Genomic DNA, 15,990 nt, shown 5'->3' on the forward strand with positions numbered 1-15,990 from the left:
TCTTTCACTAGGCGCGACAAAATCCCTCCTCCCTCTTGTCTGTTATCATTGTTGTTGTCATGGTCTCGAAGCCTAAAGGATCTCAAAAAAAGTTAACGTATCGGAAGACGCCATGTTGACGATGTTCAAAATGGCCATGTCAAAATACAGCAGGTAATGGACGCTAAAACACCAGGTGAGACAACACTTCATCTTTCCCTGACTTTGAAGCAACGCTTCTTCCAAGTTCAGACCGTTCATAAGCCCTCCACCCGCTGCAATGATACCCTTACTCGAGATATTCAAAAGTGTGTGAATGACATATTCGAGGGATCAGAATCGAAGATAGAGATTAGTCGTATCATGCCCGGATGGAGATCCATGGGCCAAGGTCAGATCATATTAATACGTTAAAAAGGGGATAACAAAGAAAAAAAAACGAGAGAATCAAGAGGCTACAGGAAGAGCAGAACAATCCAATGAGGAATCAGAAAAAAAAAGTATTGGATACATCGTACGTTAAAGGCGAAAGGACAGGCAAGGTATCGTCATTTTCAGGCGGCATCGGTAAAAACGGAGAATTGACCGCCGGCACCAGCCCAATTCAGCTTGCGATCACGGGTGGCGGTGTTATCGATCATGGTGGCGACCTCGATGTCATCGGAAGTACCTTGTCCGGTCTGGTAGGTGGCCGAGAAGCCCCAGGACCAGGCACGACCATTCGCGTCGATGGCCAGAGAGTGATCGGAGGCAGCGGCGACAACGACGGCATTGATGCCGGGAACTTGGGTCGGCTCGATCAAGATGCGTGGTCGTTCGCGGTCATCCTTGATGACAGAGTCATCGGAAAGAGCGTCGAGCTTGATGCCACTTTGATGGCCATCAGCGCGTCCCCAGACCAGGCACTCGCCATCCGCGGTGCGAGCGATGGAGTGATGGGCACCGCCGCAGATTTGCGTGATCTTTCGGTTGGAGAGGGACTCGACCCGTGTGGGGCGGGTGATGACGGCCTCATCCTCACCGGCGTTGTCGCGAATAGCCGTTGCGCCGAAGCTGTTCAGGCCCCAGGCGTAGACCGTGTCGTTGGCGTGGATGGCGAAGGAGTGGTAGGAGCCTGAGCCGATGGAGACGATATCCTTGCGCAGGCCAAACTCGCGGGGCTCGAGGCCGTGAAGCTTGTTGCGCTCGACAATGCGACGACCCAGCTGGTTTTGCTGGCCCGAACCCCAGGACAAAACGCTACCACGATCGTTGAGAGCGAGAACGTGGTTGGCACCGCAGGCGAGTTGCTTGATCTTCTTCAAGCCAGGGATCAGGATCGGAGTGGTCTGGATACGGTGCTCTGGATCGAAGCCCAGCACTCCGTCGTTGCTCTAGAAAAACAAGACGAAAGAGAAGAATGAATTAGTCAAACATGGCCACAGATGTCTAAATTGGGTAGTGCGCGTCGCAAGAAGCCAGAAAACTTACTCGGAAGGTTCCCCAGCCGTAGACTAGACCGTCATCGGTCAAAGCAAAGCTCGCGCTATCCGCGGCGGCGACGGCAACAAAGACAGTTCCTTCGGGGAACGCGCTTGAGAGAATGGGGGTGGGAGTGGACTCCTTGGGGTTGAGCCCACTGTCGTCGTCCGAGTCATCCGAGTCAGACCCGCTCTCTGCATCCTCCTTGATCTCTTTGTAACCGCCATCCCAGGCGGTATCACGGCCCAACGCGCCCTGATCGTTGACACCCCAGGTCAAGATCTTGTTGTCGTGTGTGAGCGCCAAGCAGTGCATGCCACCCACGGCGATCTGAACCACACCCACTTCCTGGGCATCCAGGAGCTTGTTGAGTCGGGGCCGCTTCACATCAATCGCGTTCTTCGCAGCACCCAGACCGAGCTCTCCAGAGCTACCCTCACCGCAGACAAAGACATTCAGACGCGTCTTGGGGACGTCGTTGATGACAACCTTGGGGGGAGCGGGCTTGGTCTTGACGACCTTGGGCTTGGGCTCACGAACGACGCGAGGCTTCTTGGGCTCCCGAGGCTTATCCTCCTTGGCCTCCTCCTCGTCATCATCGTCGGCCTTGCGCTTCTTTGACGCGGGGGTCGGCTTGGTGGCAGTAGTGGTCTTAGCCTTGGTGGTTGCGGCGGCTTTGCCCTTGGACGCAGTGGACTTTGCGGCGGGCTGCTTCTTCGGCTTGGCGGCGGAAGTGCTCGCCTCGGTGGTTTCTTTTTTAGTCACCTTGGTGACCTTCTTTACCGCAGCCTTGGTGGTCTTGGTGGCAGGCTCGGCGTCGGTTTTCTTTGCGCGACCACGTCCAGTCGCTTTGGACGTGGTCGCTTTGGCGGGCTTGGATGGCCCAGCTTCCGCATTCTTCTTGGGAGGCATTGTGGGTGCGGAAGAGGCGGACGTGGGTTTGTTGGCGAGGTTGCCAACAGTGAGGAGAAGAAAGAAGAGAATTGAGAAGTAAGTGATGCGCGATGAGAAGTGAGAAAAGAGTGGGGTGGAGAAAGGAAGAAGAGACGCGACAAAGCGATGCCAAGGGAACGTGGGCGCATTAAATAACAAAATATTCCCGACGGCATTCTCCCCGGCCTCCCCAGGCACCCGCGGAGGCTCAGGCACCCACACGCAGCTCCCGAAGACAAACAATCGTCACCGAAGGGTTTGATGGTGATGGCCATGCGTGATAAGGCAGTAAACCGTGATTGTTTGCTTTGCTGGTTTTGCCGAGCAGGCACCACTGCAGTGCTTGTTCTCACTCCCCCCAAAAGGACAATAGATCATTTTCGTTGACCAAGTATGTTTTGGGTTGTCTCTGTTTATTGCCTTGTCCAAGTCACTCCCGAGTAACTTTTCTTTGTCGATCACCGATATATTGCGTCAAAGTGACCTCCAAAGACAGACGAGTAACATGCAAGTACCTCAGCAGCGTACTCCCATACGTAGCTGTTGCCTTGAGAAAAACAAAACACAACCAGTATTTCGACGGTCTTCTATGAAGTCTCTCTCATCCTTCCATGAAGGAGCCTGGATGCTCTCTAGCTTTCCAACCCCCAGAGAAGAAGTTTTGAGAGTGTCCATGCGCCTATAGACCCAGAACAAACATGAAGAACATTCTTTGTCGATTTCAAAGGATCCATATTCATTCATTTCGTCCTCATCCTGGTGCTCATGCTTGTGCTCGGGAAGATAAATTATCTGCAAGTGGCTTCCCGTCATGCATCGTGGATGAACGGTGCCTCGGTCTTTTGAGCTCCTTCCAAGTCACAAGACATACATATCGCATATACCATGCATGTTCCCCATGAAATGGAAAGCCTACACAGGGCCATCTGGCCGTTCAGCTTCATCGTGGCAGATCTTACCACACATGACCACGTTCTGACCCATCGGCGTCCATTTGACTTCGCGTGGGTTCAATGCAGCACTGGGCCTGCCCTCCTGATCTAGCTTTGAATCGGGACTGACGCTGACACCGCCATGACCCAGATAGGTCGGCGCCATCGTGACAATAATCGAGTTGATCAAGTGTGAATACTCCGAGTTGAGAAGCTCGCTCAGAATCGTGGCACCTCCCTCGATCATAACACTCTTGATGCCTTCCGATGCCAGAGCACGAAGGACGGCTTCCCATCGCAATCGCCAATTCTGATTATATTCGACAATGCGCAAGAAATCACCGCCATAGCTCTTCAGCATCATCAGCCGTTGCGAATCGATCCGAGCTCCCGGGGTGACCACGACCCAGGGTGCTTTGCCTTTTCCCTCCACCGCTGTTCGCAGCATTCGGCAGCTGGGATGAATGGACCATCGGGCCATGGGATCAATGACGATCGGACGTGGCTGCCACATCCGTCCCAATCCGCCAAACCCTCCAGCGCCTTCGAGGCGGCAGTTCAACCCAGGATTGTCTGCAAGCACGGTCCCCACGCCAACAAGAATGGCATCGTGACGGGATCGAAGGTAATGGGTCATGAGTTTCGCCTCGGGTCCAGAGAGTACCGTCTGCATGCCTGGCAAGAGGGAGAGCTTGGAATCCATGGACGAGGCATAAGATAGAGTGACGTGAGGGAATTGGCACTTCTTGTGAGAGTGAATGGGCAGATATGGCTGCAGAAAGTCGAGCGAGAAGGATGGAAATGAAAGCGTGTCAGGTGGCAGATGTGCTCGTGCGGTGGTGAATAGGGATGATGCAGCTGCACTGGCATCGACAGCAGTACTCCCACACTTGACGATCCCTTGACCCTTGACCAGCTCATACCCTTCATGCGGAATCAACTCGACATCCGGATTCTGGAGGCGCCACTTGGAAGAGACATTACGCACATCCGCCACAGTCAGAAATCGCCCTCCGGCCTCGTCCAATTTGTCGGGCTCTTCACGAAACTTGGTATACACCGATGATGGCAAATATCCCTTCACAGCCTCTCGGTGAGCAAATTCCATCAGCCCAGAGTTACGTTTCAGACAATCGATTTGATCCAAGTCATGAGAGTGCACGCTCTCACTCCCCGGAGTCCTAGCAATAGTGACCATCCGATAGCCGCCAACCCAACGCACCACTTTGATTTGAAAATTACACTGCCCGCCTTCTCGTACACGCTTCTTGCGCGGTCGTTTGCCTTCCGGTAGCGGACGAGTCTCTGATGCAGTTTGATTTGGGCGCCGCAGCCGGCACATGTAATAATCTGTGATACAGTGGCCATCTCTGCTGACATTGGTTCTCTGCTTGACCCAGACATTGTCGATGAATGGCCAATATGTTTCGAATTCCGGCAAACTGATCTCAACCGGATCTTTACATTCAAAGAGGATTCTCCGCACCCGAGCCAAATTGGGGGGATTGTCAAACATGCTCCGAGAGGATTGTCCTCGGACAGACGCCCCAGGCAAATCAGCAGAGCCATCCTCCTCCGGGCTTACGTTGATATGTGAAGACGCACTCTCCTGCCTGGGCCCCTGTGGACTGTCTGTCGCCAATGCGCTCGACAAGCTCAGTCGTGGATGAGCATCCACAGCCGGGAAATCTTCCTGCCTTCCATCCTGCGGTGGCGCGTCGCCGGAGATCCCCTGACTGTGAAAGTCTTGTTCAAGTCGCCCTAGACCAAGATCCGTACGTTTCTCACGAGAAGCATCCAATCTTGATCCATCTATCCCCGTCGGCGCGTCGGAAATCGACCCGTCCGATAGACCGTCAACCATGTTGAAATGGGGGCCCAGCCGGGCAGCCCCAGAAGATGAATCAGTGGTTGCTCAAAAGGAGTACTCGCAGCCACATGTTTCAGCGCAGATAACCGCCACGAACCTTGCATGCAACTCGCGACCGAATCATGTATAGAATCTAGAAACGATAGGCCGTTGCGCTTAGATCGGCGCAAGGGTTGTCGTGTGGCAGCCGGACAGGCTTGGCGGTCTCGAATGGCGGAGAGTCGGGCGGTTCGGACAGAAGAAAAGCTCCGAAGCTTTTCGGGAGAATCAGATCGCGCCGGTCTTGAGCCCTGCATTCATTTGATTTGATTTACCAATTCCTCTTCACCTGCGCTCCAACTTTTGTTTGAAGAAGTTGAAAATTGTAGCCATAAAATTGCTGCTAATATGTAGAGTTTGGTGCCGAAGATGAGGCTATCACCCAAGAAGTTTCCCATGTACTGCTCTTGGAGTTTTTTATTTGTCTGGCAGAGTGACGTACTTCGGCAGAACACTCCTCAATCATTCCGCTTTGGCACAGCCCGATTCCACATTTGCAAAGGAAGGGAAAAAAAAGGTTGAAAATGAAAAATAAACATTTACATCATTCCCATGCGTAATCACACTGAAGGAAGGGCTATAGAAAGAAGTGTACATCGGATGTCTAGGGCCCAGTGACTACGAGGGCCTAACAAGATAAGTGGAAGAGTTCTTTGAGCTCAACAGATCAGTATTATTTTCATTGGAATGACCAATTTCGCCCTGCTCGAAGAATCGATAAACAGGGGAGGAGGACGAAAGACAACTGCAAGATCTAATACGCGCCAATCTCCGCACCAGCACGAGCGAGAGCTTCGTAAACCCGGGGTGGAAGTTTGTACTTGACCATACCCGAGAAGATCATAAGGTCCTTGGCCATCTGCAGCAATTGATCGGCGAAGCCCTGGTGCATGTCGGTCTCATAAGGGCCGCCCGTTTGACGGTGTCGCTCGTTGCCAATGCAGGTAATGCTCCACATGATGACATGCCCGACGTTTCGAGAGATCATCTCCGGCAGGGACGAGAATGATTGGGCGGCACTGCGGATCTGCGGGATCTGTCCTTGTGCCTGCAAAGGAAGGATGTTCAGGGCATTGATACACTGCACGTGGGATGTTAGTACCAAGAACACACGTTGTCAGCAAGGGAAAAGAGAGAAGACCTACATCAAGAGCGGGAGCCCACCGTCCGGCCTCCACCTCATACTTGGCCGTCAGCATACGGAGCAGAAGACCGCACGTATCGCGGTTGATCCCGCGGATCTTCTCATAATACATCGGCTTCCCATCATAGAGGCTGATCATGGTCTTGCCCAACTCGACGGGGTCTTCGACAGAGGTCAGGCTCAGACTACTGCCGGGATCGACGGATCCAGACTGGCCCTCTTGCACTCGGGGGCGGAGAGGCTGCAGCTTGGGCATGCTGGCTCCCAGCTCGATAGCGATGGCGTCAGACAGGGCACGGTTGATGATGTCGATGACACGATCGTAGTTCTCCGCCAAATGATACAAAAGAACAGCGTCGGTGGTCAAGCCCTTGTCATCCGCCACGCCAGCAGCCTGGAGCGTGATGTTCTTCAGGAAATCCTCTTGATCAGAGAGGTTGATCAGCTCCAGACGTTGTTCAATAATACCCTTGATCCGGGTCCCATCGTCTCGAATGTCACCCAGCAATTTGGCAAAATCCCTGGTTTCGAGAATAAATTCGCGAAGAGCTTCGTGGCAGACCGACGCTTGAGATTTGCCGAGGTTACCGCCCAAATCAGCATTCAGGCAGATGAGGGTAAAGTAGTCAATGGCAGCCTCGACATAGCCCGTTCGGAATTCTCGAGTGTACTGAGTGATGAGATAGCCGAAGTTGATCTGTGGGTATTGCTTCACCGAAAACGACACTGCAGGGGTAGGGATTAGTTTCCGTTCACAGTTCAAGACACGCTCGATAACCACGGCACATCGGCCGTACACACTTCACACATGAGGAGAGAGGGTGCAAACTTACGTATCTCCTCTCCGGAGGTGTAAAAATCGGACACGCGCAGGAGGCCGTAGTAGGCCAAAGCGACAGCAAAGTGGACAGCTGTCACCGGAGCAAAGGTGCCCAGGTAGGCCACGGCTTGCTCAAACATACCACCCAAGATTTGCAGCAGGAAGTAAGTTCCATAGCCACCCGGTGAATCCTGGGCATTGTTCTTCGTGAAGACCCGTTGGCCGATCTCGGCAATATCAGTCTGAATATCCTCCAAGCCAAAGATGTCACCCGCCACCTCCTCGGCGCGGTCATCTTCCCGGGCGAGGCTGAACTGCAACCACATCCAATCCTCGACGCTCTGATTGATTCCCTCGAGACGACGACGGGACAAGTCGCAGCGACCAATGATCTTGTAGCAGGCCATTCGGTATGGATCCACGGTGTTTTCGGGCGCGTTTCGCAAGCGTTGTTGGTATTCGCCATTGATCTTCTGCTGCGTCTCTCGGGAAAGACGCTTGTCACGCGCGTAAGATGTCAAGTATGTCACGAACTTCTGGTCAAGGGATCGGAAGCCGAGATCTGAGGCCGCATAGCCCGCCGCCTCTTCGACAAAGCCACAGCGGAGCAGGTAAAAGATTAGGATCCAGCAGTAGTCATCGTTGACCATCTGAAGCTCGGTGCCGTCTGGAGCCAAATCTTTTCGCGCCGCCCGGAGACGGATGTACGCTCGGATCTTGTTGATTGTGCTCGGGATACCACCTAATTGAGCCTCGCGGGGATTCTTGGCAATGGCATTCTCCACCTCGCTGTAAAAGGACCTTTCCAGATAAGACCGCGTGCCCTGGAGAATCCGGTTCTTCAACTTGATGGAGTTTCGAGATTTGGAGGACTCATCCAGATACTCGGCCGCAAATTGACGTTCCCTCACCGCGCTAGGGTCGGTCTTATCTGTAATACTCGGATTTTCTTGCACAATGCTAATCAGTGCCCGGTATGCCGATATCAACTGTTGGGGGACCTGTATGGATGATTCAGTATGATGCGAATGTTTCAACAAATGACGGAGCCATCGCGGAGAACACTTACATCACCGCCCGAGTGCATCTCCACTTCCAAGAATTGACCCAAAATAGGAAACGTCTTGCCTTGAAGCCGGGCAAGGTTCAAATCCTGAACCTTTTCGGCGTAATGACCCATCTTCTCTCGCAAGAAACGAAGATCAGGCGAAGCGGCCGCGGCTCCTTCCGTGCGCTCCGTGGGAGCCTCAAAGAGCTGGCGACTAGCCAGGCCGGCTCCAGGAGTCCCAATGACGGACTTGTCCAGGCCCGAACGACCATAGACACTCCTGCGTGAGGCGGCAGGGCCACCCCCGGGCTTGGACTGTCTGGCCGATCGACCAAAGGCTCCACGCATGGTGGACTTGAGCTCATCACCAGCGGTGGCGTCCTTCTGGGAGAGGCCAAAGTGCTGGAAGATCTTTTGCCGCTGCTCTTCCCAATCCATGTCCAGCTTCTCTTCCAAGAATGCATCAAAATCACGCTGCGCGCGGGAGAGGCTCTCGTTGATCATGACCTGACGACCACGCTGCTGAATGTTCCGCAAAAAACGCTGGTTGTCGGGATCGAAACTGTCTGCTTCTCGCACTGGAGCCACCGACGCTTGAGGGTCGAGAGATCTGAGGTCGCGCAATGCCTGACCTGGGGAGATTCCGGAGGAGGCAAGAAGGTAGTGGCTAGAAGGAGAGAACAATTAGTCAGATCCAGGATTTTTTCATCCTCTAGATAAACATCTGGGAGGATTTGTTAGACTTACGCCTTCTTGGTCACAGAGGGCTGTAGAGGGTCTTTGCTCCCGGCGGATCCCAGCTCCCTCGCTTTTCTCCGAATATCTTCCAGACCCAGTTGCAGGCTCGGAACATCTTCAAAATTGCTACCCTGCACGGCAGCGGACAGCGGTCGCTTTTTGCCCCGTTCGAGCAGACTGTTGAAGAAAGCAGGCTGTGTCGTCTGCGTCGCTGCCGGTCCGGAGGTTTGCGCGCTGGTGGCTTGTTGTTGCGGCTGACCGAGCAGGGAGGACTGAGCAGCTGGCTGCGCGAGGGTTTGATTCTGACCAAACAAAGAGGATTGGGTCGTTGGCTGCGGTTGCGCCTGGCTCTGACCAAACAACGAGGATTGAGTCGCCGGCTGAGGTTGTGCCTGACTCTGACCAAACAACGAGCTTGTTTGAGTGTTTTGAGCCGGTGCAGCCGTCGTGGTTCCAAAGGCACTGGTCGCGTTGTTGGCGGTTCCGAAGAGGCTGGGTTTATTTGTTGTTGATCCGAACCCCGATGCTCCTCCGAAGAGAGACCCTGTGTTGGCGGCCATAGTCGATGCTCAGCTCAAAGGGGAGCTGTTGCAGCCAAGAAATGAAGGTATGAGCGGCCGAGAAATCTGAGAATGCTCCGTCCCTCGCGTTGATGAGTGGGAGGAAAAACCGAGATTGGTCACCCTCTCGAGGAAGCTCTGGAAGGCCCGAAACAAACAAATTGGGAGCTCAGAATTTTGCCGACAGTTACGGTCAAGCTCTCGCACCCCAATTCAAGGTCAATCGGGTCGTAGACGTAAATGCGGTCTGCACGTTGCCAAAAGCTCTTGATGGCATGCGCTGCGCGGCCAAACACTTCACTACCGGTGTCCCGGGGAATCAATTCTCCGACCAGGTAATCGTGACCGTTGCCGGCATTTCCACCCCATCTTTAAATGAGACTGCCATATCGAAATTTCTTGTCTATTTCGCCTGGCGCAACCGTACAAGTACTACACAGGAGCATTGAGGACACTACGCTGGCGCAGATCCACGACAATCACCCTCGAAATGCCTACTTTCCAGTCTAAAACGTTCCGTCGAGCGACGACCGCATCCTCATCGCTGGGAGAGCGTCTGGGAGCCCTCTATCGAGCTCGCCTCACGCGGCACCCCTTTATGCTTTTTGGTCTTCCCTTTATTGCTGTGATTGTGGCCGGATCCTTCGTTCTCACGCCCGCAGCTGCTCTTCGGTACGAACGATATGATCGCAAGGTCCAGCAATTGAGCAAAGAGGAGGCCTTTGAACTCGGTCTGAAGGGACCCGACGGTGAAGAAGGAATCAAACGGAATCCGCGTCGCCGAATTATTGGTGACGAGCGAGAGGAGTACTACGTGAGCTTTTCTTTTTTCTTTTTCGTTCTTTTTGCTTATTGTTTTCTCCCCTCTTCTCTTTGCTTCTTTTGACCTGGTGATCTTTCCGCGTCTTCCTTGTCTGGCCAAAGCGTGTCTACATGGAAATAATCCGCTAACTCTCTCCTCAGAGACTGATGGCGAAGGATTTGGACAACTGGGAACAAAAGCGCGTGAAGCGATTCGAGGGTGAGCCGGATGGGCGACTGTGATCAGGCTGTGGCAATGTGTATTGCCAGATGACTTTCGCAAAACGTCCATCCGTGGCTGGCACCGAGGCTGTCCGCTCCTCTCACCTGTCTTCCCGCATCTCCGGAGGCCGGTCTCTCTGTCGCCGCAGGATCAGCACCCTCTCTCCACCACAGACCGCCTCCTGTGGCCTGAAGGCGGACTCATGCGGCGTGCTGTCCAGACTGGGGTGAGGATCGCTTCCGCTTTTGAGCCCACGTCCAGCTCCCGTACCCTCCTGAGCGGTTGTGCTTCTTTTGGCCCCTCTTGCAATCCTCTGGGCGCTGAACGGGGGGGGGGGGGGGGAGAAAGCTTCCCTTGCTACCCGGACCAATCCGATGCCGTATTCCCTGTAGCTGTGTGCGTAGAGACAGGACCGTCATTGCGGGACGTTTGGTATACCCGTCGACACGCTCCCACGGGAATGATGGAGCAGGCTGTCTCTTGTCCCACAAGTGACCGGAAATGGGTCATGCCATGTTTTGTACAGTAGTGATTGACAGGCCTGTTTCACATGTTCCCCACTGTATCTTAAAAGAAGGATGAGAGCAATAGACGGCCATGTGGACATGGGGGGAAGGGCTCTTCCATTCATTCCGCATTAGCAGTTCGTGGTGGCTGGCACGGGTGGTCATCGATAGAACGGCAATAATGAGATCATGTGGAGCGATGGCATTGGGATGGTCGAGTCGACGGTTGGGGGTGGAGCCCTGCAACCCCGTTTGAGTGCTTTTTTTTTTGAGTTCCATCTTCTTGACCTTTAACTCCCACCAGGGTGCTCAGCACGAACCCCATTCTGCGGCCGATCAGGAAGGCAAATGGCGACAAAGACGATGGGATACCCATCCCGTCGGGACGCCCCTCAAACTCTGTCTCACCATCTGACGATGACACTCCCTATTACTCCTCTGGGCAACTGGCGGTCCCTCTACGTCTTTTGGTCTAGAGGGTTCCACGGGCAGTGCAATGACTCGGGGGCTTTTAACGGCCGTGTCCGGATCTGGCTGTATCCCGTCCATGGAGAGTTACCATAGCCAGAGACACACGCAAAGAAGAAAGAGAGAGAGAGACAGTCGCTGGGCTGATCTGAGACGTGGGGTCGACCAGTGAGTGACAACGTCGTTCAGTCGATCCTTTATCGGTATTTGATTCAATCTCGAATATTGGATATTAGTCATGTAGATAATCACTAAGCAAAAACACAAAAAAGACAACTCACCCCATCCTCCTCTTGCATGTATCCCAACCTAGCACCAATCACGAAGAGGCATCATACTGTACCCTGTCGATGACTACCTAGTCGATTGAGAGAGTGGCACGACAAGAGAGAAGAACTCAAAGTGGATAGTAGTGAAACACAGAGCGCTAGTACTCAGTCTCACTCATCCCGTACCTCCAGAGAACATCAGATCCTCATTGCCCTACGGTGTATGATCAACAGTCGGTTGCAGATCCGCAGACGATTCCACTGACCACTGCTCCATAATTGTCTGAATGGATTGAAATGGACGGTGTGACCGATCACCGTACAGCTCTCTACAAGCGGTACGGCATCTTCCAAGCCTGCAACGTCTCGACTCGATGTACGGTCAGTCCGACATGCGAACTCCCCTCTGATGATCGGACAAGCGTACCGCGTACAGCGTACAGCGTACAGCATACCGAGTGAACAGACGGGCAGGCCACGGTCTAGGCCGAGCCGAGGGTTGAATGCCCCCCTTCGCACAGCTCTCCCCACAATAACGTCATCGGCCCTCCCATCCTTTTCTCGTCGGGCTGGCGTTCTCGTGTTCTGTCCATCGGTGCCTTTTTTTTTTACTCATTCTGATTTCTTCTGGAAAAGCCACCTTCCCCCAGTTGGCCCAACCACACTCCCCCTCTTCTCGCGTGTTCTTCCACCCCTCTTCATCTGCCACGAACAGAAAAAAAAAAAAAAAGAAAAGAAAAGAAAACGCAAAAGTAAAAAGGACAGATCAGAAGCAATTCCCCTCCAAAAAAATATTACACTCATCAACTCCCACAAGCGCTGATTCTTAATAATCATGTGGACTGACTAAACCCCATCGCTCGGTGCGGATGGCGCTGCCTTCTCTGATGCACCGACACTGTCCGTCATTGGCTTGACCCAATCGCCTACTCACACCACCACAACAGCAACCAGCCTCGGTGGGCTGGACCCGTCCACTTTTTTTTTCGCCTCTGCCCCCTTTTAAGCATTTCGGTTTTTCACTGTAAAAGTACATTCTTCTCTTGTGACGCCATACGTCAGTCGCGTCGAGGCTCTGCTGTAGACGTGTGGTGCCTCGTCGTTGCTCCTCAGTCGTCAGTCTTGCAATCCTCCAGACTCCAGATCGCTCTCGAGTCAAATCTCCGCCGGCCCAGAGCAGCCCTTCTCAGACGCTGAAGGCATCTCATCTGTTTGATCTTTTTTTTGTTTTCATCATCCTTGAACACTACTGTGACTATATCCAGTGGTGAGCAGATGAGCCTCGTGGAACCACTCTTAGGCAACTATCCTCGTCTTTTTCTTCTTTCACCAACCTCCCTTTGACCAAGGTACGAGGGGTATTGCAGAAGACTCTCCGAACGCGTCAACCTGCACACGAAGAGCAGATTCGAGTGTCATCATGACCGGTCCCGGACAGACACCCCCATCACCATGGGTGCAAAATGCACCGGGTCGAAGCAGCCAGGGCTTTCACTCGGGTCATTCAGGCTTGTCGCCTTCGCAGACGAGTGTCCAGTCAACGTCGGACCGATCCAGCCCTAATTACTTTGGGATCACCGTAGAACGCCCCAACAACTATCCAGGGTCCAATCCGGGATCCCAGGGCCAAAAGAGCTGGGCTTCATTCTTCTCATCACATGTAAGCCCCAAGATGCAACTATCCTCACCCGAGTCAGCATCTACAGGGTTGTCAACCCTCTTGAGAGCCGAGCCGGAAGGGGAGAAGAGCCGGCGCGGGTCCACACTACAGACCTACACGACGAATGAAGATGCACAGGGCAACCGAACCTGGTCACGCGGTCCTCCTTCTCTGGCCGGGGGTGGCCAACCGTTCATGCAGATGCAGGGACCGGCAAGTCAATATAGCATCAAACCAAGACAAAGTTCGATTGCGGCATTGCAAGGTGAGTGGACTGGTCCCTTGAAACCCGTGGCCCCACCGCGGCTCGGCGTCCAGACTAACAGGAATCAGACGAAGCCGCGGCCATCTCTTCGCGGTGGGTTCAGCCTGAGCGCTGTGCAGAGATCATCAAATCCAAGAATCACAAGGTCTTGCTTCTCGATGTGCGCCCGTATGCACACTTTTCCCAGTCCAGCATCGCCGGCTCGCTCAATCTCTGCATTCCGACAACCCTTCTCAAGCGACGTTCCTTTGACACGCAAAAACTCGAGAATACCTTTACCAACGAAGAAGAGAAGCGCCGATTTGCCAAATGGCGTGATTGCGATACAATCATCGTGTACGACGCCGCCACGGCCGACGTCAAGGACGCGGTCCCCTTGATGCACGTGATCAGCAAGTTCCAGGCCGAGAACTGGGATGGCGAGGGCCTGATCCTGCAGGGAGGGTTCACAGCCTTGTCAACGCGCTGCCCACAGCTCGTGCATCGACCACAAACGCCAATGGCTGGACCATCTCCGAGGAAAAAGCAGCGCTCTCCGATGAGCATCAACCTGCAATCCATCGCTCCGGTGGTTGGAGGTTGTGCCTTGCCCAACTCCTCGTCCGCGGCGAATCCATTCTTCGGGAATATTCGGCAAAATATGGATTTGATGGGAGGTGTGGGACAGATCCCCCTCAAGCTGCCCGACGGGATGACGGACCTGCAGCGACAGAAATTACCCCTGTGGTTACGCGAGGCCTCCGATGCGCAGAACCGGGGTCAGGCCGTGTCGGAGAAGTTCCTGGACCTGGAAAAGAAGGAATTGGAACGGATGAAGCAAGCGTTGACCTATGAGGGCAATTCAGCCTCCGGTGGGGAGGAGACGAAAAAATACCGGGTGGCAGGAATCGAACAAGGCACGAAGAACCGTTACAACGACATCTATCCTTTTGATCACTCCCGCGTCCGTCTCGAGGGCGTGCCTACCGGTGGCTGTGACTACGTGAACGCCAACCATATCCAGGCCGAGCTGAGCAATCGACGATATATTGCCACGCAGGCACCGGTGCCCGACACTTTCAATGTGAGTAATCGAGCCTTGTGGTGAACGCTTTTTTGATTGAAGAAAACAAAAATAAGAAATTTTGTTGGGTTGGTGGAGTTCTCGTTCGCTCACATGAGTATCATATAGGACTTTTGGCGCGTGGTTTGGGAACAAGATATTCGATTGCTCGTCTCGTTGACCGCCGAAGTCGAGCGAGGCCAGGTCAAGTGCCATCCGTACTGGAAGTCCGGCGATTATGGACCTTTTAAAGTCAAGACCTATTCGGAGCGGTTCATCCACATCAATGCCAAGGAAGATACGATCGATCCCCTGTTAAAAGTGCCTCCGGGCTCCAGCGAGCTCCCGAAGTCAATGGACGAGTCGAACGAGAATCCCATCATCATTGTTCGACACTTCAGTCTCTACCATACCTCATTTCCGTTCCAACCCCTCCGCGACATCACCCAAATTCAATACCCTTACTGGCCGGACTTTGGCACCACCTCGCAGCCATCCCATCTGCTCAATTTGATCGAGCAGTGCAACAAGGTGATTCGTGCTACCAGCCTGTCCCGATTCGGTCAAAATGAGGCTGAGCCCGAAGGTCAACGGCCGATTCTGGTTCATTGCAGCGCAGGCTGTGGCCGGACGGGTACCTTTTGCACCGTCGACAGTGTCCTGGATATCATGAAGCGACAGCGACAGAACAGGCCGCCCACTCTCACCGCATCACCATCTGCAGACGCTCTGACCGACCCGACTTTGGATTTGATCGTCAAAACCGTTGCGGATTTCCGCACCCAACGGCCCAGTATGGTCCAAAACCTCAGTCAGTTTGTGCTCTGCTACGAAAGCGTGCTCGAATGGCTCGTGGCCAACTCCCCGACCGCGAAAAGTGAAGTTTCCCCTGTGATCCGCCATGAGAAACCCAACAAACCCCCCTCCCCTCCCCCATTCCCATCTCTCCCCTCCCTGCTCTCTTCCTCCCGTGTGTTTCCTCCCCTCTCCCAGTCTTTCCTCTCTCCCGAACTCCCCAACTTGACGACCAGCGACAGCGGATACCCAATTATCACGAATTCTCATGCTCGCCTCACTTCTCATCACCTCCTTATTCCTTCTTCTCTTCCTCTTCTCTTCTTGTTTACTCGCATTCAGGGGGCGTTTTATCTCATTATGGGTCGGGCAATGAGCTGAAATTACGCATCAAGGCAATGGAATTAACATCGATTGTTGTTCATTTGTGATCACGA

The 15,990-nt window shown here is 53.7% G+C and overlaps 5 protein-coding genes across 5 annotated transcripts; 2 read left to right on the forward strand and 3 right to left on the reverse strand.

Moving 5' to 3' along the window:
• Positions 1-533: 533 nt before the first annotated feature.
• On the reverse strand, positions 534-2,352 carry POX_b02153 (Protein pim1; the record flags this gene model as incomplete). The annotated part of the gene is made up of 2 exons (XM_050111068.1): positions 534-1,352; positions 1,450-2,352. The coding sequence occupies 2 exons, from the start codon at positions 2,350-2,352 to the stop codon at positions 534-536; spliced, it is 1,722 nt and encodes a 573-aa protein (XP_049971414.1).
• A 933-nt stretch (positions 2,353-3,285) lies between these two features.
• Positions 3,286-5,169, reverse strand: POX_b02154 (uncharacterized protein; the record flags this gene model as incomplete). Its single annotated transcript, XM_050111069.1, has 1 exon — positions 3,286-5,169. One exon carries the CDS (start codon positions 5,167-5,169, stop codon positions 3,286-3,288), a length of 1,884 nt encoding a protein of 627 aa, XP_049971415.1.
• Positions 5,170-5,968: 799 nt separating this feature from the next.
• Positions 5,969-9,524, reverse strand: POX_b02155 (Nucleoporin NIC96; the record flags this gene model as incomplete). Its single annotated transcript, XM_050111070.1, has 5 exons — positions 5,969-6,295; positions 6,360-7,084; positions 7,192-8,179; positions 8,248-8,893; positions 8,974-9,524. 5 exons carry the CDS (start codon positions 9,522-9,524, stop codon positions 5,969-5,971), a joined length of 3,237 nt encoding a protein of 1,078 aa, XP_049971416.1.
• A 490-nt stretch (positions 9,525-10,014) lies between these two features.
• On the forward strand, positions 10,015-10,568 carry POX_b02156 (Cytochrome c oxidase assembly protein cox16; the record flags this gene model as incomplete). Its single annotated transcript, XM_050111071.1, has 2 exons — positions 10,015-10,338; positions 10,488-10,568. 2 exons carry the CDS (start codon positions 10,015-10,017, stop codon positions 10,566-10,568), a joined length of 405 nt encoding a protein of 134 aa, XP_049971417.1.
• A 2,643-nt stretch (positions 10,569-13,211) lies between these two features.
• POX_b02157 (uncharacterized protein) lies at positions 13,212-15,934 on the forward strand (the record flags this gene model as incomplete). The annotated part of the gene is made up of 3 exons (XM_050111072.1): positions 13,212-13,716; positions 13,785-14,779; positions 14,888-15,934. The coding sequence occupies 3 exons, from the start codon at positions 13,212-13,214 to the stop codon at positions 15,932-15,934; spliced, it is 2,547 nt and encodes an 848-aa protein (XP_049971418.1).
• Positions 15,935-15,990: the final 56 nt, after the last annotated feature.

Source organism: Penicillium oxalicum, chromosome II (assembly GCF_001723175.1).
Source record: "Penicillium oxalicum strain HP7-1 chromosome II, whole genome shotgun sequence".
Lineage (NCBI taxonomy): Eukaryota > Fungi > Ascomycota > Eurotiomycetes > Eurotiales > Aspergillaceae > Penicillium > Penicillium oxalicum.